Source organism: Choristoneura fumiferana, chromosome 17 (genome assembly GCF_025370935.1).
Source record: "Choristoneura fumiferana chromosome 17, NRCan_CFum_1, whole genome shotgun sequence".
Classification (NCBI taxonomy): domain Eukaryota; kingdom Metazoa; phylum Arthropoda; class Insecta; order Lepidoptera; family Tortricidae; genus Choristoneura; species Choristoneura fumiferana.
The window spans coordinates 2366613-2391333 of NC_133488.1; the positions used below are offsets into that span (position 1 = coordinate 2366613).

A 24721-nucleotide genomic window follows, 5' to 3' on the forward strand; every position below is an offset into this window, starting at 1 on the left:
TGAATGGCTTCACCTCACGTTATTTCCTTTACCGTATAGCCCGTGGTAAATTTAAAATGTTATATTCGCATATCAATTCCAAAAACTTAGAGCGGCGGGCGGGTTTGAACCCACGATCTTCGAGCTTAGCTACTACGACGTCCTACAGTCAAGGTCAAAGATATGTTCACACTGTGGCGACAACGCCATCTAGTGATAATACTTCAACATTATACGTCGTAGGTAGGTACTATCGAAGTTTCTCAACTCGAGCGCATAAATACAACACGCGACGCTCTTTCTTCGGACACCGGTCACCAGATTACGTGTCAGATTCTGCCTGGAGAGTCATTTCTTTATTGTGTATGCCTTCCTCCATAATATCAAGTTTCTACACTGCCACTCCATGTTCAAACTTTAGTATAAAATTGCCAGTTAGGTATCCATGCAGTGATAATGTACAAAAGTGTAAAGATATCTTTGACCTCAAATGTACCTAAGCTGAATTCTTTATCACGCGGAGCTCCATTCCGTTTCGTTATCGACTTCGTTTGATATTAAACATCCGTTTCGGGTCCGGTTCCGTTAGTTTTGAAACGGAAGTTATATCGGATGTCAATGCTTACCGCGGCGACTGGACATGAGACCCGTACATCGAAAACAAACAAGGCTAATTATGTAATGTTTCTGGCACCTGCAGTCCCAATCTAATGACAGTTTTTATATGCGGAAGATTGTGAGATGTCAAAACGTTAATAGACAGTTTAGTAGACCTACCTAACATCTCGTCCACCAGTCCGATGGATCCGGTTCCGATTCCGTTTCTTGTTCCGATAAACGGAATTGAAAACATCAGGTTCCGCTTTCGGTTCCGATAAATCTCTGCCTTACACGCTCATTCCGGTATCACTTCAGTCCATGTCAGGCAGAATTACCGTGGACCTCTCAGACGGACTGATCGGAGATTCTGGCGGATGTAGACAATATCTATTTTGCTAGTTTCTTTGGCAGTTGAAGTATAATTTTGATAGTGTTTTATGCGGCGATTAACCTTAACAGTGAACAGTGATCCCAAAATTCTTACTCTCAAGAAACTACAATTACCGTACAACGTCCCTCTCAAGAGAGTTACCTTGACACTGCGAAATTGTCCTATTAATTAGACAGAAAAGCCATAATATTTTAAAAGAGAAGAAGAAGACGGACTGATCAATATTAAATGTTTTCAATAATATTCGTCGATCCATTGTGAATAATAGAAAACCAGAATGAAGGACTGAAGTGATGCAAGAATTCTCATGTAGATAACCAATATCTTAGAATTATGTGGGCTGGGCAGTATAGCCCATCTTAATAACCATCAGAAGGGGGCATGTAGGAATTGTAAATGAAAACAGCATTTGTAAATGTTTTATGACAACGATATCGCTTTATTAGATGTCAAGAGGGCGGCAGGGCGCGCGGCGCGGGCGCCGGTGCGGGGCTGGTAGGCGTGTCTCGAAGGTCGCGGCCCCGCACCGCCCGCCCTCCGCCCCTCACTCTCGATACATACTCAGCAATAAATAAATAAATATCAACAAGTTACAAAATAGCTTTTCGTAAAAAGATTAGAATAATAAAGTGTATAAAGTTTTTTTTTGGTGTTTTAACATGTAAATTTACAGTTTTTCGTTTCACGCGTATTTACTGCTATGTATAAAAAAATTATGTTAAATTAACAACGAAAATCTGTACAGTCCGTTTTGGTTTGTGGAACGTTTAGAAATCATCGTGCGCCAGGTCGAACCTAGGTGGGAAGGTGCCGAAGCCTTCGTGGACGGGGCGCGGGCGCTGGGGCTGCAAACAGACAAACATACATTAAATACTGACACTGCACCCTTGGGAGAGACATGCGGGGTACATGCCGGACGGTATAAGGCATTACTTGAGATTTACCAAAAAATTTGGAAAGTCACTACGCTACGACCAATTTTTAGCTTTCTCGTCGCTTATAAATCTCATCCTGTTATGGATAGGTTTAGCTCGGGGTTAGCGCGACGACCGTTCCTGTCGTCGTGGGGGTAAGAGAGCACTTACATCTCACTCCGTGGTCACTTATACGCGCCCTTTAACGGACGCCTGGATGAAAGAACACAGTTTAGTTATAGCAGAATTCTAGAAGCAGTAAGATTTAAGACTCGAAAAGTGGTGGAAGAGAACTCACCGCCGGGCTGACTCCTCGCGCCGCGGACCCCGCGCGTCCCTTGCCGCGGAACTTGCTGATGGCCTGCTCGGCCAGGTCAGCGCGCTCCTCGGCCTCCTCCAACTCCTGCTGCGCCTTGCGGAACTTAGCCAAGTTGAGGGCGGCGATCTCTTCGGCCTCCTCGATCTGCCTCTTGTACGTCTTGATCTTCTGCTGCAGTTTGTCGACGAGGTCCTGCATGCGCTCGTGGTTCTTGCGGTCCTCCTCGGCCTGGAAGGTGAGCTCCTTGATGCGCCTCTCAGACTTGCGCAGGTTCTTCTGCGCGTCGGCGTGCCTCCTCTGTTCGCCGTCGAGCTCGTTCTCGAGCTCCCGGACTCTCTGTTCGAGCTTCTGGATGGCCTTCTTGCCTCCCTTGAGCGCGTTGGCCTCGGCCTCATCCAGGCGGACCTGCAGCTCCTTGATCTGCTGTTCAAGGGCCTTGCGGAGTTTCTCCTGGGTCTGGGCGTGGTCCTGCTCGGCGCGCAGCTCGTCGGCGAGACGGGCGGCGTCGACCATGGCCTTCTTGGCCTTCTCCTCGGAGTTCTTAGCCTCGTTGAGAAGCTCGTCCAGGTCGGAGTGCAGGGTCTGCAACTCGGACTCGAGCTTCCTCTTGGCGGCGGAGAGCGAGGCGCTCTGCGCGGACAGCTCGTTGAGCTGCTCGTGCGCATCGCCCAGTTCCTGCTCGGCCTGGCGGCGCGCGCGGTCGGCCTGCTCCAGCAGCGTGCGGGACTCTTCCAGCTCGTTCTGGAGAGCGTTGGCGCGGCGCTCGGAGATGCCCAGCTGTTCGCGCGCGTCGTCGCGGGCGCGCTGCTCTTCCTCCAGCGCGGTCTGCAGGTCCTTGATCTGAGCCTGGTAGCGTTTGATGTTCTTCTGGGCCTCAGCGTTGGCCTTGTTGGCGTGGTCGAGGGCGATCTCGAGCTCGTTGATGTCAGCCTCGAGCTTCTTCTTCATGCGCAGGGCCTCAGCCTTGCCCTTGGCCTCGGCTTCGAGGGAAGCCTGCATGGAGTCGAGGGCGCGCTGGTGGTTCTTGCGCGTGTTTTCGAACTCCTCCTCTTTCTCCTGGATGCGGCGGTCGATCTCCTGGCGCACCTGGGACAGCTCGAGCTGCGCGCGCAGCACCTTGTTCTCCTCCTGCTCGAGAGCGGACTCAGCCTCCTCGAGGGCGGCCTGGAGCTCGTCCTTTTCGGCCTCGAGACGCTTCCTGGCCTTCTCGATCTCGTGGATGTTGCGGCCGCCTTCGCCGATCTGGTCGAGCAGGTCCTTGACCTCGTCGGCGAGGTTCTTGTTCTCGCGGCGCACGGCTTCGAGCTGCTCCTGGCCCTCCTCGTAGGCGCCCTTGAGACGGAACAGTTCGGTGGAGTAGTTGCGGCACTCCTTCTGGCTGGCGTCGAGCTCGGCGGCGAGGTCGTCGACCTTGAGCTTCCATTCGCCGATGATCTTGTCGAAGGCCTTCTGCTTCTTCTCGGCGGCGTTGGCGATGGCGGTGGCGCGGTCGACCTCGAGCTGCAGGTCCTCGACCTCGGTGGCGAGGCGCTGCTTGGTCTTCTCGAGAGCGACGACCTTCTGGTTGAGGGACTCGATGGTCTCCTCGGCCTCGGCGAGGCGGGCCTGCAGCTTGCGCTTGGCCTCCTCGAGCTCCTCGGAACGGGCGACGCCCTCGGACTCGTACTTGGAGCGCCACAGCTGGGACTCGGCGTTGGCCTTGGACAGCTGGCGCTGCAGGTCAGCCTTGCCCTCGGCTTCCTCCTCGACCTGCTCGCGGATGTTGTCCAGGTCGTGCTCGAGGTTGCGGAACTTGCCAAGAAGGGTGGCGCGTTCCTGTTGACATAACAATAAATATTGAGGTACTGTTACTTAAGCGAAGCCTGGTTTATTTTCCATATGAAAGTAGAAATAAACTTCTTAATGCATAGGTACTGACCCTGGCCTCCTCGTCGGCGAGCCTCTTGGTGTCCTCGAGCTGTGTGGTGAGCGACACCTTGATCTTGGACAGCTGCGACACCTGGGACTCGGCCTCCTCCAGCTGGCGGAGCAGGTCAGAGTTCTCGATGGACATCTTCTTCTTAGCGGCGTCAAGGTCGTTGAGGGTGCGGTTGGCTTCATCAGCGCGGCCCTGGACTTCGTTGAGCTGGTGCTGCAGCTGCTTGGCGATCTTCTCCTGAGCAGCCTGGAGGAGAATGGTATATATTATATGGATGAAATGATAGTGAAAAGGAGTTCATTGTTTGGTGAAAATATTTAGCATTATTGAGGAGAGGAATAAGATGACGATATTTTTTTAGACTACTTTGGAATATTTTTTGAAACTTATTCTTTGATAGTATTGTGTGTTATAATCTAAAATGGTTTGATTAGTTAACGATGTATTTATAATTATAATAAAAATGTTGTTCTGGAATTTTAATTCGTTAATATTGTCACTCTTGCAATTTTTTTCATCAGTTAAGTATTATTAGGTTTTATTGTTATTTCACTCATCAGGTGGTTAGTATAATATCAAAGCGCTCTTAGCTTCTTTGCGATTAGGATGAGTAGTTATTTGGTTGGTTACTTGACGTGTCTTATGTGTTGTGTGTACTATTCTGGCGAAAGCGAAGCGAGGTCCAGCTGGACGCTGTTCTTGTTTTAATACCTTTTCGTTGGACACGTGGTCGAGACCAGCGCGAAGGTCATTGACTTCGCTAAAGTACTGAGAGCGTTCCTTCTCAGCCCTGGATGGATTACAAAAACAATTAATAACAATCAATCCTATTCGTGTGTTTGTGGGGTGTGTCGTGGTTCAAGTCGTAGGATGATCGACTTTGGTTCGTGGGTTTTTCCACTTTAGTTCGTGGGTTGTTCCACTTTGGGGAGGGCCATGCAGGTTCACGGTAGACATGCCTAAAGGAGACATGTTACCTTCTCGCGTGCGACCGAATCAACTGCTGCGCGCGTGTTGTTTAGCTCGTTGTAGCATGCCGCTCGGTCATGTTCTGCCCTGGATTGCAGCAGAAGAGTTTAAATCCCATGACCTTTGGTTGTGTATACATCCCCAATCGAATAAGACATACACCTCTCATAAGTTTGAAAATTTCTAGTCTAAAGAAAGCTATATAGGTAAATCCGAAATCATTTTGACAATGAAAACCATTCCGTTTCCAAACCAAACCAAACCGTTCCATTGCGTTTATCCGAGAGTGGATTCTAAACCATCACACCAATATAAAATTGGGTATATTTATAAACTGCCTAATGCCGGTGTTTATAAGATTTGCCACGTAATGGGAATGTTATTTTTGGCGCACAGTTCTAAGAAGTCCTACTTTTAGTTATGCCTAGAGTTATATCCTGTCCATTTTTTCATTGATCTATTTTCAATGTATTTACAATTTTCTGCACACATCTTATACAGAATACAAACATACATACACACCTCATTTTTATTGAAAGTTATATTATAAAGAAGGTTTTAAATATACTTACTTGGCCTTGAGCTTGTTGAGCTGGTCGAGCTGCTCACCCATCTCGGCGACGGCATCGTTGTGCTTCTTGCGCAGGTTGGCGAGGGTAGACTCGTGCTGGATGTTGGCCTCTTCCAGGTCGCGGCGGAGCTTGCTCAGCTCAGCCTCGCGCTTCTTGTTCAGCTCGATCTGGGCAGAGGTAGCACCACCGGCCTCCTCGAGGCGCTCACCGAGCTCCTCAAGTTCGCGAGCCAAGTCCGCGCGCTGCTTCTCAGCCTTAGCGCGGGCCTGGCGCTCGGACTCGACCTCCTCTTCCAACTCCTCGATGCGGGCCTGCAGTTCCTTGATCTGTTTCTGCAGCTTGCTGACCAGCGACTGCTCGTCCTCGAGCTTGGCGGTCAACGAGGAGATCTCCTTGTCCTTGCGCTGGATGGTCTGTTCGAGCTCCTTCTTGTTGCGCTCGAGGTCGGCGACGGCCTCCTGGGTCAGCTTGAGGTCGCCCTCCACCTTCCTCCTCTGCTTCTCGACGTCTCCGCGCAGCTTCTTTTCGCGCTCCAGAGAGTCCTCCAGCTCGTCGAGGGTCTGCTCAAGCTTCTGCTTGACCTTGTTGAGGTGGTTGACCTTGTCTTCGGCGGCTTGGAGCTCCTCGGAGGTCTTCTGGGTGGTCTCGCCCTGCATCTTCTTTTCCTTGTTGAGCTTGTTGATGAGCTCGTCCTGGTGGGCGATCTCGTCGTTCAAGTTGCGGATCTGGTGGTCCTTGGTGGCCTTGTCCTGCTCGGACTTCTGGACGGCCAGCTCGAGGTCCTCGACATCCTTCTTCAGACCGGAAACCTCCTGTTCCAACTTCTTCTTGCCCTGGAACAGCTGGTTGCGGGCGTCCTCCTCCTGGGTCAGGCGGTCCTGGGTGTCCTACAGTCACAGAAGGCCGAATCAGTATTCCGAATCGAAAAACATTTAAAGAAATAAACTCAAAATTAGTTTAATCGCTTTCGCACTTCCTCTAAACACGTCTGGTTTCTGTCTATCGGCAAATAATAGCAATTAATGGTTTGCAATAAAATCTTGCAACCTGCAGACGTGCAATTTATTTTTAAACTCTTCAAGCTGCTTTTCGTATAAACAAAGCTGTGTTTATTTAAAGAAATACGTGAGAAAACGAAGCATGTTTCCCTGCAACAGTGTCTGCGGGTACATATTTGGCTTGTAACGCAGTATGTCTCTACCGCATTACCTCACCACAGGAATCTCGACTCGCTAATTAACTAAAATAATTAATTAAGCTCGTTATTTATTTAAGCGCGCTAAGTATTTGTAACCTAAATTCCTGTAGCTATTTCAGTTGATCTAGCCTAGCATTATTCATCACTGTCACTTTAACATTTCTGCAAGATCGACTGCCTAACGCCAACTTTCTCTCTCTTTCTCAACTTCAACTTTCATAGAAATTATAGTTATAAAAAAAATATTACTCATAATTAAAGCTGGTCATTTCGCTGAAGGGCTCATAAAACCCTTTTAATATCAATTAACGCCGTTTTAATATCCCGATCAAACCGCGGAATAGCTTTAAGTTTGTACTCACCCTAAGCTGGGACTCCAGGTCGGCCTTCTGTGCCTGGAGCTTGGCGGCGCGCTCCTGCACCTCGCTGAGCGATCCCTTCTCGCCCTCGAGGCTGCCGAGCAGCGCGTTCTTCTCCTCCAAAAGCTTAGCGTTGAGGACCTCCAGCTCCTTGCGAAGCTTCTCTTCCTTCTCGAACGCCTCCTGGGCCTTGGCAGCCTTCTCCTCGAGTTTCTGCAATTCCACCACATTTTTATCCACACCGTCCCATTCCGACACATGTATCGCTGCCATCTTATTAACCGATCACATCAATCGTTTGCAATCAAGGAATGTTGGTTCGTTCGTAAAGGTAGGTGCGCGCTCGGCCGGCCGCCCAACTACTGACATGAGTGCTGGAGTTTTCCAGCGAGCGATAGCCGCCCACGCGCGTGATTACTTAGCTAGGTGAGCGGGGTGGGGGGAAGGTATTCCAGAAATGGCCGCGGCAGGTGCGGTGTCACGTAACCGGCAGGTGGGCGCGGCCGGCAGCTATTTACGTGGTTGATTCACGCTCTAAATTTGATTATTTATTGGGTCAGAGTGCTCCATCATTTTAATGCGGTGAGTGATGCTTACCGCAAGCTCATCCTCGACGCGGCTGACGTTGAGCAGAGGCTTGACCTTCTGCCACAGCTTCCACCACGGCCAGGTGCGGAGCTGCAGGTACTTGCGCAAGTTGCGCTGGACAACTTGGAGGGCGACCCTGTTGATCGGAATCACCACTTAGTTAAGTCCTAACAAGGGATTATCAAAAAAAAATACCGAAGAATAAACTAGGAAGAAGTTAATTTATATAAATATCCTATCTCCTTATCCTTTCATGTATAAAAAAAGTTCGCTGCAAAAATGCAATCAACGAATCTAAAATAAATCATTGAAATTGAAGTAGAAATACAAGTTAGATTTACGGCTACGAAAAGTTCAAGGGTTGCTTCTGTATATATTACCTCTGTTCTTGCAGCTTCTTGAACTCCTTACGGGACAGGTAACCGCGGATGTAGGCCTGGAGCCAAGACACGATCTTGGACAGCCTGTCGTCACGCAGCTCTTCCATCTGACCCAGGACACCAGCGCGGAAGAACACCTAAACACAACACCAAGTCAAGGCAAGTTCTTGGGAGTATCAAGTGTGTAAACATACAGTACATACCAGAGGTGCTTAAGACATGGCCCAGAGACCTGCTTGAAACACGATATAATAAAGTTCCAAAACATCAGTATTTAACGATTAAAATTTTGGTGCTATAACACAATTAATGTTAGTAAGGATTTTGGCGTCAATTATCTCAAAACACACTGAGATATTTTATTAAGCGGCATGGCATGGAATACATATAAAAACGAGCCGTACACAATATTACACATTTACAAATAAAAGGACGATACAGAAAGAGATAGTTTGAGAGTAATTAATTTCGGAAGTTGTGTTTGTGTTGTTGTTAGGCATGCACTACGTCTACCTTCGTTTTCCCGAGTCTGAAAGACTCCGAGTCCAAGCCGGTTTGCTCGAGAATTTTCTCGGTGGCTTTCTCTGGCGTTATTGGCTCTTTGATCAGGTTCGGGCACAGAATTTTGTATCTGCGTTTGAGGAGCATACAAAAATATAACAGTGTATGTGTGTGTGTGTGTATAAAGGATAGGGAAAACCAAACAGGAGCCTTTGTCGCGAGGGCTCTTGTAAAGCTGCTTAAGGTCTACAGGTCATATTACAATGCCATTAACAAATGGTGCTCGTAATATGACGAAGCTGAGCTCTCAAGGCTCTCCGAAGCTGCTAGCTACACAACCGGATGAACATGCCTTGGTGTGACCGAGACGGTACGACTCGACATCCAAGCCCGTGGCGTCCAGGATAACTTGGGCGATTTTCTTAGGATCAGATTCCTTCTCCACTGCTTGAGGGGCCAGGATCTTGTAGCTACATTATCAAAATATATCCACACAATGAGGGAATGTCTATATAATATAAAATACAGATAGAGCGTGCTGGATAAAGACAGGTAAGGTATAAATGGTGTACATGAAAATATCGTAACGTTAACCACATTGTATACAGTTCAGGGTATAGTGCATTTTAAGTGCAGTGGTTTAAGTACAACGATCGGGATTGGGAACTCTTCGGCAAAATCTGTGACCTAAATAGAATGAAAGGGTCAAGAAAGGGATAAAATAACTCTATTCTTTAGAGTTTATTCCGAGTAGGTACTACTACTTCTTCATGCTAACACCATTCTAATCCCCATAATATCCTTGCCTTGGTGTGACCGATACGATAGCTCTCAGGGTCAAGTTCAACTGCTTCTAGACACTTCCTAGCTGCCTCTTTAGGATCTTTTTCGGAAGTCATGATGGCAGGCGCAAGAATCATGTAACTGTTTGTTGAATAATAAAAATTTAGTAAACTAGATCTTTGACAGATTTAGTTCGATGATACATTGCAAATAAACATAAACAATGGTTAAATGAATCCAGAAGTGTTACTCATATCCTGTAAAGTATGCAAGACCGTTAAGATGACGTCAGATGCGTCAGCGGAGCTACCAGAATAGTCACTCCAGAAAATTCCAGTGCTAAAAGAAAATTTGTTTTGACTCGGCTACCGCAGTATCAAAATAAATTTAATCCTTTTCAAAACAGAGTGATAAACTTCGGAATTGATAGTGTTCAAAATTCTCGAGTTATTTTTGTATGACATTGCAGTTGGTGCGAATCTTACCGGAGCTTGAAGTCGGGGTAGACCATCCTGTTGGGGAAACCTTTACGGCAAATACGGATGCCCTCAAGCACACCGTTACAGGTCAGCTGGTGCATCACAAGGTGAGAGTCGATGAGACCTGGTGGACAATGACGTCACAATGAAGTTTGATCATTACGAGTACTTTTGTTGCAAACCTTTTTCCTTCCAGTCCAATTTTAGTTTCCTAGTTTATTTTCATCACGTTGCTATTGCTATTAATATTATTATGTTTATTGCATTCTGTCAATGTCCTAATGATGTTGCGAAAGTTATTTTTAAAAACGCTTTTTCTCATGTTGTGATCATTGTAGTTAGTTTAAATTTGTATTTCACGAATTTTATTGTTTGTGTTGAATTACTTACCAGGCTGTTTCAACTCGTTGGGGATGATACAACGTACGAAGTGAGGCTGGGTCGACCTCAAAGTCGTCATCAGGTTGTTAAGTTGTTCCTGTGGGTATAAAAACCGTCAGAATACAAGAATTTCATATGTTGTCTGTAGTACAAAAAGCGAAAACTAATAACGAAATGTAACATTATAAAATGACATTGATTTAAATATCACTTCTATTTCATGTATGTTTAATAGAAGTGATGTCTTCGTAAATATATCAAAAAGAGACACTCAATGGGACATGAATATACATAGAAGTATTTCTGAAATGAGATGAAAATTATAATAAAACCACACAATTCTAGGGTTAAGACACACACACTGACACACAAAGCTTAATACACCCAGCAGCGAATCGTACGGTACGTTTCTGGGCTCGTTATGCGCTGTGCGGTGTACGAATTCCACAGTGCATCTACACTATGACACTATAGTGCATGTTAAAGTGACAACATCGAAAATCATAAAAACGAGAGGTAATTTCTTGTTACCCTTACATTATCAAACATCTACCACAATAATTGAAGTACTACAATTTTTATTATGACTGATGTAGAACTTGATAAACCACATCAGTTAGGTGAATAAATAAAAACAAATCGATATAATAAATTTTAAGAACCTTGTAAGCGGAGGAGACAGTAGCGAAACCACCACCCTTCTTACCGCGACCGCCTATGGATGTACATTGTAAACAAGCAAATATTAGTACGACGTTCACAATAGCGTATCAGTGGAAGGGAGTAAGACTCGGCGGCTAACCAGACATAATCGGCGACATGAGCTGTGCTGTAAAACATAACTGACAACGAATATGAAAGCGTGGAAGACCGACTCTGCGTACCACCGATCGTTTGCTGAGACATGAATGAAGAGCAGAGATCGGTGGTTGATATTGATTCATACGAGGGTCAGCCTTTAGCGTGAAGGATGATACTTTGAAGCGACGATGAAGGCATTGAAGCAAATGTGTTTTCATTCTATTGAATTTCACCTTGTAGAGCGATGATACGGTCTGGAAGGCAGAACCCTTGGCACGCTTGCCTCCAGCGCCTATTTTTGTTAAAAAGTGTAAATGAAAAATAATCTTCATAAAATTACAGTGGTACAGGATGAATAATTGTTGCGATGAAAATGTGAGTGATCCGTAGATCATTGAAGTATATCGATGTGAGTTTGATTTTGATGTTCGGATGTCGATTATCCGTTTCTGAAAAATGATGTGTAGTGCGATATGTTCACAGAAGTATTTGTCCAGCTCATGATACCTGGTAATCTTCTTTGTTTCTGAATTGCTAGAGGACTTTTAGATCTCAATTTAATTATTGTAAAAATATGAATATATTCCAATTTATTGATTCTAAATTGTATGCTGCTACATACCCTTGCCGCCGCCACCAGCATCAGCACCACCGGACTGGCCAGGATGGTCAGCGAAGATCTCGACCATAAGTTTGTTCTGACCCTTCTTGAACTGGTCAACGACGGTGTCGTTGAGGGGGTCCTTGTTCTTCTCAAGCCAGCCAGTGATGTTGTAGCCGACCTATTCCACGAGTGCATAGTCAGTTATAAAAATGAACATTAAACTCGACGCATCAGTTTTGTATCGAATGCTGGAGAAATTAGGGAGAATCTTGGTCTAATGTTGAGATATAAGAAACAAAAATTGGGACTGGACATAAAGTCCACAAGGTTCCTGCATCCGTAGCACACTAATATATGTATATTAAACAAAATTGGCTACTTTAGTCCTCTTGCTGCCCATCAGCACCGTAATGATAAGAAGTTGAAGCGGTTACCGGGACCAAAATTGGTCGGGTGGAGTCATCCATTATCAATTAGAGAAGGTACATATTTGACAAATACTCACGTTTCCGGCATAATGGCCAATGGCGAAGTGGGCAGCCTGGCAACCGGGCTTGGGAGGCTTGGGCTTCAGGTACGGGGGCGACTTGCCCAAGTGGTTGTTGTTCAGCTTCTCAACGAAGGTCAGATCGGTGGCTTTCGGGAACATAGACTCTTCCTCAAGGATGGAGAGGATACCCATGGGCTGTAATCGGACCGGTAGAGTTAGAACACGAAGTCATGGGTTCTGAAAAGCTGCTGTTAGAATTTGCATGAATTTACTCGGGTGGAAAACGAAATATCTAACTAAAAATTCTAATTGGATTTAAAAAAATATGGGATCATTTCTCAATTATCAAATTGGTCTAGATTCTGTAGAATTACTTCTATGTCATTAATGAATAAGGATCTGTTCTGACGATGACGAAAATGGTTTTTTAATTGTAATATAGAAAACTTTCAACCGTCTTGATATGGGATAAAAAAAATAAGTTCTAGGTCAAGTGCTAGAATTAATATAATAACAATATATTTAAAAGTTATGCGTTATCGAGTAAGCGACATGCATTAGTATTGTCGTGTGTTTTACTCATTTTGCGTGTGGGAATTAAAAAGCCTATATTTTATTACAATTGAACATATTAAGTAATTATTATATTTTATTACTTCAATTTTTACGTTTACCAATGTAGTCCAAGCAGTTAATGCTACCAATTATATTTCATAATATGCAGCGTTACGGATTAGACTAGACAATACTTGTATTTTAAAGTGTGCGGCCCTGTCAGCGGTGTAGGTATTGAATCGCGGGTATCTACTTTTAGATTTTCTGTGGCCATAGCCTTAACTGCTCAAAAGGTCTGTGCGTGCGGAGGTTGAAGCAAACAATATACTTGTTGCGGGAAGTCGTTCTCAGCCCGAAGCTTCGTCTAATCGCGCCTATCACCAAGCTGACTGAAGTCTAATACCTTTTCTATTAACTCTATGGTCGCTTGAAGGTCCATACCAAAATCTATAAAGGTCCACTGAATCCCTTCACGTTCGTACTCCTCTTGCTCTAGCACGAACATAAAATGGTTAAAGTACTGCTGTAATTTTTCGTTGGTAAAGTTAACGCATAGCTGATTAAACCCATTCATCTGGACCGCGAGACATGGAAAAGATAATCGAAGTTTTCTGTTAAATAACTGAAATATATACGAGTCCGTTTTGTCGTTTGAAGTGTGAGAAGATATTAACATGTAAACAGAAAAAAACACAATAGTAACACATAAAACACAGTAAGTTGCATTGGTGGGTGCTCGAATAAAGTAAGACCCGTTCGATTGAAATGAAATCGGAGGAGTCTTAGTTTACTTTTTTCGGGCATCCTGTGGCGTGAGGCAAGCGCTCGTCGTTGCGTTTCCGCCAACTACCTTTTCAATAAGGTCAATGCAATTTTGGAGGTCCATGCCAAAGTCAATGAAAGTCCACTCGATGCCTTCGCGCTGGTACTCTTCTTGCTCCAGCACAAACATGTGATGGTTAAAGAACTGCTGCAGTTTCTCGTTGGTGAAGTTAATGCAGAGTTGCTCAAAACCATTGAACTGCAGGGAGATAAGTAACGTGGAATGTTAAGTCAAGAGTGTTAGATACGGATAGACTACGGATTACATTCCGCAGCTGTTTTGTTTTAGTCCCTACGTATGACGCCCTGCCAGTCGGAGGGTGATGACGAAAACGATGTCGAAAACTATCCCGTCTCGGTGTTCCTGCGTCGACGGGTCAGTTCCGGCGCAACTGCTTCGACTATTACCTTCTCAATCAGATCGATACAAGCGAGCAAGTCCATTCCGAAATCGATGAACGCCCAGTTGATGCCCTCCTTCTTGTACTCTTCTTGCTCGAGTACGAACATGTGGTGGTTAAAGAACTGCTGCAGCTTCTCATTGGTGAAGTTAATGCAGAGTTGCTCGAAACCGTTGTACTTTTATAAACAATAGGAAACCCACGTAAATCGACACGAAAATATGGTTAACATAGACTGGCTGCCGTTAACACTTACGAATAGATTAGTTAGTAGGGCACAGATGGTACTAAGATCTATAAGCTTAACGCTAAACACAGAACTGCTTCCAACCGAGCGTGCTTTTCACTCAGTGTACCTTTTCGATAAGGTCTATGCACGCCAATAAGTCCATTCCAAAGTCAATGAACTCCCAGTGGATGCCCTCTCGTGTGTACTCTTCTTGTTCCAATACAAACATATGATGGTTGAAGAATTGTTGCAGTTTCTCGTTTGTGAAGTTTATGCAAAGTTGCTCAAACCCATTGTACTATGAAATCAAATAATCATTAACACAAAAGAAATGCTAATAAATTTTGAAAAAAAAAATACTACTCACTACTTACTAGGTAACTACAATAAATATTTTCATTTAACTAAAACTAAAATATATGCTTAAAACTACATATTAAACGACTACAAAGTGTTCACTTTGTAAATGAATACTTTATCGTAATTTTAAGGAACCGATTTTGTGAAATTCCTCGAAACATTTACGGCATCATCTTCACATTGAAAAGATGTGCCTAAGTCTTTCCCTCTATACTCACGTCGAAGATCTCGAAACCGGCAATATCCAGTACACCGATGAAGTGCTGCCTCTTCTGCTTGGTGTCCAGAGTCTCGTTACACTTCTTGACGAGCCACTTGAAGAGACGATCGAAGACACCCTTGCAGAGGGCACCGACGGAGTTGGCGACCTGGTCCTTGTTACGACCCTGGGTGACGAACTCGTTTCCGACCTTGATGCGGGGCTTAAGCAAGTTCTTGTACAAGTCCTGGCAGTCGACGCCAAGGAGCTTGGCAACCCTCTCACCCTCCTGGAATTAGATATTTATAATAAAAAACTTTCATTCTGTATAACGTAGTTTCCGGGTGATAGTCATAAAAAATGGAGATCAGACATTTTTAAATAATTACTCCTGGGGTGTTCAGTTTCTGGAACTCAATATTTATGACTTGATTTAACTCTAAAAATTTCGTCTTTAAAAATCAAAAACCTTAACGTGTGAGAAGTAATGACAATATTCACAAGTACGTCTGTGTATTTGTATGGGTAAGAAAAGCTGAGTGTTACATAATTTAATTATCAACTTGCCTCAGTGCCATCGGCCTCAGCCTGTTCCTCGCGACCCCTCTGCTTGAACTTCATGCCACCCATGTGCATTACAGCGGCGGTGATCTTGTAGACATTGTCCTTCTCCTCTTGGGTGAAACCAAGGATGTCGAAAGCTTGCTACAATACCAAAAAACATATTAGATTCGGAATAATACAGACTGTCACAATACGGGGAAAATTGGTTTAATTAAAACGTGGAAAGAATTATATAAAAAAATATAATTATGAAATTGAAGAGTCTTTTCACAAAGGGGCATTTTTATATTACCTATAGAAAGAGAAAAAATTGTAAGATATTTTGAATCTTTTAGAAGAAAGATTTGTCTTATAAACTAAACAATAAAAATTATGTATTAGTAAAAGAAAAAAAATAGCGTTATTGCTTATTAGGCGGGCAACAATAAGGCTTCAGTTTTGGGTGTGGTGCACGGGATCTAATGCTGGATCAAGTGCGTGGGCAAGTAGGATCGTGAACTATATTGTTTCTACATGACCTTAATTACTATAGCTAAATAACTATTTTCATCCAGTCCTTTGGCTTCGAATTTAAGGGAATCTAATTTCTATCAGACCATTACTGTTCTAGATAATGGTTTGGTAACAGGATAACGTAGCTCGTCGTGTAGCTTTTCCGTTGAATCCCTCAAACGAGCCCGCATACCACTTACATCGGTCAAGGTGCATTCTTCGCCGTCGTCCATGCTGGGGATGGTAATCTTACCCTGGGAGACGTTATAGTAATCGTAGATGTCGTTGGACAAAATACATTTTTCTGTAGGATAAAACGCTATCATCAGTACAATATTTATTCCACAGTGCATGACGCTGTCCAATTGTCCCTAACCGTCCTTGTCGTGTTGCACGTGTTACGTGACCTGTGTGGGGGTGAGATGGATTGCCAAACTGTGCAAAAAGCTCTGGACAATGCGGGGGCGAGCATGTGCATGTCAGATTTGCTTAATGTCCAGTGCTTGAATACCGGGGCTGCCTCATGGGCAGGTTGACTTACGACCGTCAGTATCAACTCCTCGCTGTCGTTGACGCCGGGTATTCGTGTTTGCCCTTGACTTATAAGGGGATAGTCCGAGATGTGGTTGCTTAGCATCGTCACCTCTGCAAACACCAAGCTCCGATCTGACACACACATACACCGGCAGACACATTCTGCCGTAAGCAAAGCGGCAAACGAAAGATACAGCTGAAGAAATGAATTGAAGACTACAGAATGAAATGAGCCAGTGATCGTATTCTGGACTCACGTCAGTAAGGTTCATTTCCTCGCCGTCATCAAGGCCAGGAATAACAGTCTTGCCTTGCGCGACGATGTGGTAGTCATTGACGTCGTTAGACAAAAGGCACTTCGCTATAAGAGGACACCAATCACAGTCATATTTAGTAATTGGTATGCAAACAAACTGTACCACGGTGGTATCTTAACTAGTTATTGGAACACTTTTAAGCCAAATTATTTGTCGTGCTAGTTCAGAGGCACGATGGTCCGGCCGCCAGCGCTGGATCAAATAGCGGGGCAGTCGGACGGGAAGCAAACACTGGAAAACGTGTAGTTTCGCGAAAGCCCTCCCAGTTTGTTGGGAGGCTAGACTTACATCAGTCAACAAACATTCCTCTCCATCATCTAAATTCGGGATTGTGGTCTTTCCTTGCGATACGATATGATAGTCGTATACGTCGTTCGACAGGAAACATATCTCTACATACAGTAAAAAACACACGTTACTTATCAATTGAATGGGGTTTGCGTAGGATTGATGTGGATAAATCGTGTCATGAAGTACATGTATGTGGTATTCGGACAGTGAAATTTTTTGAAACGAATGACATGTCGGTAAAGTAGTAAAATTTGTAAAAATAAACAAAATTGTAAAACAAAAGATGATTTGGAATAACAGTTCTGTTTCTGAAAGTCTTATCATTATCAGACAAGACATTGTTTATATAATCCGCTTTTAATTTCATATTTATTTCAAATCGATTCAAAGTTTAAGACAAATTTCATAAGGATTGATGTCTTGTGTGTCGCATACGCACCTTTAAGTCCAGGGACGGAGCCAGACATCATCTGGTAGAAGATGTGGTAGGAACGCTCAAGCGCTTGTTGGGAGATGACACGAGCCTTCTCCAGCAGGTCTGAAGAAGAAAATGAATTAATGACAATACATGTCAGAGAAGATAATGATGATGGTGCAGATGTAGCAGAACTTACAGGTCTCAATGTCAGCACCGGCCAGTTTTCCAGAGGGGCCGAAGTGGATACGGATGAATTTACCCTGGGCAAAGACAAAGTCAGTAAAGATACAGTGTAAAACTCACGTGTGCCGCAAGAGGATTGAGTTCAAAAAGTTGGGGCATGATAACCGGGAGCTGGCCATACAAAACGATTTAAGTACTAGAAAAAGCCCCGTTGTAACACAGAATTTACCACTAAATACAATTGCTGGGTAATTGTGAGTCACAGAACGAATTTTTTCAAACTATTTCTAACTACCTATCACTGTTAATATTCACTATTAACCCAATAATCATAAACAGTTCTGGGTTTACACGGCTTATTGATCAAATTGAAAACGATCACTTTACGTTGATGACTTGATGTATTGAAATACTTCTTAAAAGAGAAGTTCTTATTTAAATTTTACTTGTAGATGTTTTCAAGATTTTGAAGGGAGTCAAGAGTTTTCAGATATAAAAGAGTAATGACTTAGAATACTTACGAAACGAGAAGAGTTGTCATTACGGACGGTCTTGGCGTTACCAAAGGCTTCAAGCACAGGGTTAGTTTGGACGACCTGGTCTTCCAGAGATCCCTTCTTCTCCTGGTTGGGGTCCTTCTTCTGGGAAGCACCGACGGTGGCGAAGTATGCAATTACCTTCTTCGTGTTCTCAGTCTTACCGGCACCAGACTCACCACTGAGGGTTGAAGGAAATAATTTTGTTAGTGTACGTAATATTGAAGATAGTCGTGGGTGTACGCATGATTTTATATGTCTTTTTTCTGATGTGGCCAGAGAAAATTTTTGCCTATCTAAAACACAATATATGTTCGATCTTACTGTCCCCAAGAAAGAACACTTTGTTTTTTTTTCAAGTATGAATCGTTTATCAATAGGTTTTCCTTTTCTTAAATATTTTTTTTCCCGGGAAATTTTGCAAAAATTCCTTTTGTAGAAATATTTATGGCAAATTTTGTCTCCAGCTCCAGTGTTTTAGGGTATGTGTCGTGTGTGAGTCAGTTGTCACGTTACTTTTTTATACCCATAAATGACAACAGCGATTTCTTAGGTCCAACAGAGTTCGACAAGAAATTAACTGGTTACAAATTAGTTTTTTCATACTTACGTAATCAACATAGATTGATTCTCGTGGTTGGTCAACATGTTGACGTAAGCGCCGTCAGAAATGGCGAAGATGTGGGGTGGCACCTCCGAACGACGCTTGCCACGGTACAGGCGAGCGCATCGGGTCGTGTACACGGGGAATCTCTTGTAGGGGTTGATAGCCACACAGAAGAGACCAGAGTACGTCTAGAAGAACACAATAGTAAATTAGATGAGGTTGATGGTGCGAGTGACGATGAGAAGCTAGATGGTGATGATGATGTTGTTACTTCGTTTTCTCTACGTAGAACAACTTTTTCAGGTACTAATATTTTGCAGAGCTTTAATATTTTCAACGTGATTGATTCATTAGCTGGACAAAAAAATCTTACAATACGTTTTGCTTTTGATATTATACTGTTTGTTTTGTAAGACACATTTATAATAATATGATGTTAGAAAAGGGCACTTCGATAAAATGATGATTTTCACTCGTAGTTTTTGCTCATCATACCGTGTACTCAATTATTAATAAAAATAACATTGGTTCATTTTACTTTCGTTATTTACTATTTTTCGATGTTTCAGCTAGCAGGCCATGATAATCAAAACAAGATTTTATGCGTAATAAATATTTAGGAAAATTTCATGAATGATTAGCAAAAACTATTTTTCAATAATAAAACACGCAACATGAATAAAACACGCAAACACAAAGACAGTATTGTATTGATACTTTGAATCTCTGTGTTTAAAAATGATAAAAATATCATAAGGCACCCAGGTTGACTTAATAAATGTATTGTTCTGGAGCTTGATGATAATTTTACCATCGAAATTCAAAAACAACCTGATGAAGTCCAACAATTTTGCAAGGGGTATAGTAACGATACCTTTCTTGCGAAGAACAGGGTCCATTACTCTCAAAGTAACGAACCATGACACACAAAAACAAAGAAACAGTTCAAGATGAATAAACACACACTTTTCCGCCATCGCCGAACGATTTCACCGACTTGTCCTGTGTAGGAGGGCTCAAGTCCGGTACAATAGAAAGAGAAATCTTTGAAAAAGTAAAACTGGGATATGTAGACACATTACGCCTCTCTAGGGCACTTAGACGATCTTAACTTCCGTTTGTTAGGTACTTTATACGGACGTAAGACCATTTGCACAATTTCAAATGTTCCTGTACCTGACGGCATCATTTTTTGCCACCACGCTAGATTAGATCATCTGGCAGCAGTTTGCATAGTTTGAGCGCGACCGAAATAACAAACACCAAAATAGACACTCTGATATCCATCGCACTATTTATACATGAATAAGGCCGGTCCAAGACAAATTACGCTTCATGGACAGCTATTGATCTATTGAGCTTGGTAACTTTCCAATCGGAGCAACGATAACAGAAGGTTGATTTTAATCGAGAGTTTGATGATGGATATCTTGAAAAAAAAAGTACTCAGAAATAAGTTCATTGAAAATTCTGAATTCGATTCCCGATAAGAATATAAGTTAAGTTATGTCTTAGGGGCTAATGTGTCTACTTAGATTTGAGAGGGTTCGGGATATTGGCATGCACACTGCAAGGCTCCAACTCCTGGCCGTCCTGGCTCCTGACTTACGTAGATAAGCTTATGGTAATATCTCTGCTTCAAGTTATACAAAACCGAAGCGTCGTTGAGGTATGTCAAGTTAGACATGTCCTCGCATTTCTCGTACTTGGGCGGGTTGACCTGGCCTACAAGATCCTTCTTGAAGTCTTTCGTCTGCGGGGAAAGATGTTCATATTAGTGCTATAGTAAATAAAAGGCGCCTGGGGCGCCTACTTACATAGATAAGTTTCGCATAGTATCGTTGCCGGAGGTTGTGCAGCACGGCAGCGTCGTTCAGATAGGTCAAGTCAGCCATGTCCTCGACTTTCTCGAATTTCGGTGGGTTTACTTGTGAGAGGAGTTCCTTTTTTAATGTCTTTTCCTGCTCATTTAAGATCAGTTAAAGTTGATGTATACTTTAGGCATAAACTAGCTTTAAATGTACTGTATAGCTTCGGATCAAAATCAAATTCTGTTTTATGGTAGAAAATCATTTCAAAATATCAAATTTAACGCTCTGATTTGGAATCGGCATTCGACTTCATTCAAACTTGAATACAACTCTGACTCTTTTACAAATTTCAACAGTAAACTTCTTTGATAGTATAGTTTCTTTGGTAGTATAGTATCTGTAATCAAAGCGTTAAATCTGATCATAAATAATTGAACAATATACCTCGCCACCGGGCAGGCTGACGGTCACCAGTTCGCCCTTGGTAGCCTTGATCTCGCCCTGGAGGAAACCCTCCTTTTCGTCGGGAACCCAGCATGCCTTCTTGCCATCGTATGGTTTGCTCTGGTCGATGCGCTTCTGTTCGAGAGACACGAACAGGTACGGGGTTGGATCGGGGTCCTCGCCCTCTTGAACGATCGGCTTCGGCATGTTCGGAGGGTTAACGAGACTTCTGGGCTAGTCGAGACACGAGAGCAGCCCTGAGCCTTCCTGCGAACACAGCGGACGTTAGTCGCGGCCGAGGGGGGATGGACGGAACTGGCGCGTGCGTCTATTTGTGGGTGTAATCCGAGTAGCGCGCGTGGATCCGTGCCAACGCGCACGTTTGCGTAATACCGCCTTTTTACGTTGATCCCACGTTACGTCACGCGGAATGCGCTGGAGCCACGCCAGCCGATTATCAGATTGTTTATTGTCTTTTATGGTGCTGGTTGATGGGTCAATTGGATTCAGATAAGATATAACCCGATCAGACTTATTGCTTTCATCAAATTTCTCAAAATAGCCTTTCCAAAGAAAAAGCTCTTGTCCTTTTTAAACTACGTTACCGAATCCTTTCAAAAAAACAATTTCAACTCTAACGTCTCCAAATCGTTTGCCGATCGCATCGATCAATCCAAAACCAATAAGCACTGTCTATCCTTGAACCAAGAACCGCCACAATCCAGCACTTTCACCACAATCCGGATAAACAGCTGACGTGTCACTTTCGCTATCGTATGCACTCGGATGTATGCACTTCACAGACGCACGGGCCGCGTGCGCGCGTACTCACGTTGGAAGCCGTTCTGACCGGCGGCGGGGGGCGCCGTTCCTTTTTATACCAGGAACACGACACCGGGCCGCCCGATCTCCCCATTTTAGGCGGATGCCCGCCGCCCCGGCCGCTACACTTTCAGCCGATCTAAGCTTTCATTCGCTCGCGGGCGGGCGGCGCACGCGCACACAATGCATGCATTTCAGGAACAGGTTACTGATGGATAAGTAAAGAAAACGTTGCATTCTATTTAACAAAAATAAATAAAGAGTGCTGGCAATTGTAGACCTATTTTTCAATATTTGCCGTAATGTTTGGTTGAATGAATATTTATAAAAATAATGCAATTCAAAAACAGGTGCTTCGTTAAAAATAATAGTAATTAAATTTTTATTGAACGGCCGTTTAAATGTACCCAATAGCTTTTTTATCTGGTGCTGTATTCTAAACAAATTTAATTATTTTAACTGATAACATTATCTATGTCTCAAGAACATGATCAAAGCGATCAGTCATTTCATTGCATTAAATTTACTTTAACGGCGACTTTCCAGAGTATCTTAAAAATGCATTTTTAAATCAGACACTGGCCAGCTAGTCCAGGAGCTATAAATTAAAAGCAAACTCGCCGATGAAATGTTTACCCATAACTTACTCATACGTAAAAATACTGGAATATAACGCGGAATATTAGTAACCGACGTTTCTCAACTAATTTAAAATATTTTACTGACTTGAGGGCGGGTCGGATGGCTGATAAAATAGCTGAGACTTTCATGGGCAATAAAACATTTGAATAGCTACTGCTCTTTGACTTTTACGAATACTTCCAATCAGTGCTATAAACATAGTAATTGGAGTGATCCAATGCGTTTACGTGGATGATCTAATACGTTTACCAAAGGAATGATTACATTAACTAATTTTCATACCAAATTTTAAATTTTGAACAGTGATTTAATTTCCAACATTTTATTTATTTTTATAAATTGTTTTCTGGTTCATATTGTAATTTTAATTTCTATAACTTGACATTGCTTGCTATTTAATTATTATGTGTACATACATTGACATGAAATATCAAATTACTTTAATGATGATTTAATGATTTAATGTGCTATGAAATACTCATTATAATTGTAATTATTATAGAATAGATTAAGAAATTATTTGACATTATATACCCTATCAGGGTGTCATGCACCTACAACCCAATCATGTAACATCTATATTATTAAATAAATGAACATGACATGAATGTATATAAATAAATAAATAAACAAATAAATACTAATGACACTAATTAAGAACAGTTATTTGTGTCAAAGGGAGCAAAATGATGTATTTACGGCGAGGGCGGTATATTGAATCCAAAATGTAGCGAAGCATTCTACAGTAGAATCCTGAGCCTAGCGAGGGATTCAAGCGTTAACGCCCAAGATGAAAATAATTTTGCTCTCGAGTGGCTCATACTACTTTTCACACCAAGCATTAAGAAACTTGAGAAAAAAACAATTCTAAATATAATAAAAGAGCAACTAGCATAGAAAATGACGTGGTTTTACAATTATCAACTTCAAAAAAATTGCATTTGCAAAAATAAAACTTAGAAAAGCCTTGAACAGAAAAGCTGCACTTTGATCCCTCTCGTCAGGGAGTAAAGTTACTCTGAATGCAAGGTGTGAAAAAGATTTTTCATTCAATAACTTCTGATTTTGCAACTTTACGTTTCCAGGACAACTCTACATAAGTAGTTGTTTAAATAGCTATGGGTCTAACTTGAGTCACAACTAGGTACTTAAGTATATCAATACAAGTGCTAGGTTTTCTTTTTTACGTCACTACTTGTACTTATATACATTCTTGACTGGGTGGTCGTGGTCGTCACTTGAGGACCAGCAGTGAACCTTCGCATGACGACTTTCTTGGGAGAATAGTGTGGTGGTCTGCCCTTGCCTTCCACACCGCGGAGCTGGAGTCTGAGTTCGTAGTAGAGTAGTGTCCCCTAAGTAGCGTTTTACGCCTAAGGGACGAAACGGGTCCGTTCCGTTCTATTCTTATACCAGGCACTGCTAGGACATATTAGTTAGTGTATGATTTTTTGTGTTGTTGTAGTTTTTTTAATATTAAGTTGAGTGTGTGTTGTTATAAATGTTTGATTATAATTATTTTGTATTTTTTTATGTCTTTTTACGTGTACTTATTTTTTTTATTTGAATTTTACAGCGCATTGGTGTTTTAACTGTAATGCTGTAATTTTTTATTGATAAATAAATTAAAATTTAAATGGTCGTTTTTACATTTGCCAAACAGGTCAATAAAGAGATTTAAACTAAGTACAGTGATAATGAGTATTTCATTACGTATATACGCGTATATAGGTATACAATATTGCATATTGTTTAAACTTTTTTATTGTTTTAATTTCGTAATTATAATTTATTTTTTGTAGTTTTAAATGAATTTTAATGTAATATGCATCGTAACGTTAGAGATATAAAATAGTAAGGTAAATACTTAAATAATAGTGCACGTGTAGCCCGAAAAATTGCCAAACTTTTTGACCATGATGGTCTTTTCGAAGGCGCTGGCAGCATAAAAAAGTGACATGTATTTTTATTACATAATAAGGGGCTGTTTCACCATCCATTGATTAGTGTTAACTGACGGTTAAATATGATGCCGTCTTCGTCTATTCGAACAAACAGAGACGGCATCACATTTAACCGTCAGTTAACACTAATCAATGGATGGTGAAACAGCCCCTAAACGTTTTGGTTTTGAACTACTCGGGATAAGGAAGTCACCGACGACCAACCAACCAACCAACCAGATGGCCAAGTGATTAGAGAACCTGACTACGAAGCTTGAGGTTCCGGGTTCATTTCCCGGTCGGGGCAGATATTTGTATGAATAAT

At 42.7% G+C, this 24721-nt stretch overlaps 1 protein-coding gene across 44 annotated transcripts; it reads right to left on the bottom strand.

Annotated features, from left to right (window-relative positions):
• Positions 1-1378: 1378 nt before the first annotated feature.
• Positions 1379-21283, bottom strand: Mhc (myosin heavy chain). Of its 44 annotated transcripts, XM_074100386.1 has the most exons (25): positions 20990-21282; positions 20344-20487; positions 18738-18922; positions 18113-18308; positions 17605-17668; positions 17430-17528; positions 16988-17091; positions 15360-15497; positions 14812-15081; positions 14012-14182; positions 12242-12421; positions 11755-11914; positions 11366-11424; positions 10341-10428; positions 9957-10074; positions 9041-9158; positions 8188-8324; positions 7817-7943; positions 7223-7432; positions 5663-6549; positions 4833-4911; positions 4122-4367; positions 2183-4018; positions 2056-2097; positions 1379-1815 (listed from the first exon to the last, which is right to left on the bottom strand). In XM_074100386.1, the coding sequence occupies exons 1-24, from the start codon at positions 21194-21196 to the stop codon at positions 2074-2076; spliced, it is 5847 nt and encodes a 1948-aa protein (XP_073956487.1). In that variant the 5' UTR covers positions 21197-21282; the 3' UTR covers positions 1379-1815; positions 2056-2073. The 44 variants fall into 44 exon arrangements, with proteins under 44 accessions (XP_073956487.1, XP_073956464.1, XP_073956484.1 ...); XM_074100363.1 differs by lacking the exons at positions 2056-2097; positions 4833-4911; positions 9041-9158; positions 16988-17091 and adding exons at positions 5099-5177; positions 9495-9612; positions 16049-16152 and having other exon boundaries at positions 20990-21283; XM_074100383.1 differs by lacking the exons at positions 2056-2097; positions 4833-4911; positions 9041-9158; ... (1 more) ...; positions 14012-14182; positions 16988-17091 and adding exons at positions 5099-5177; positions 9495-9612; positions 10994-11046; positions 14361-14531; positions 16049-16152 and having other exon boundaries at positions 20990-21283.
• Positions 21284-24721: the final 3438 nt, after the last annotated feature.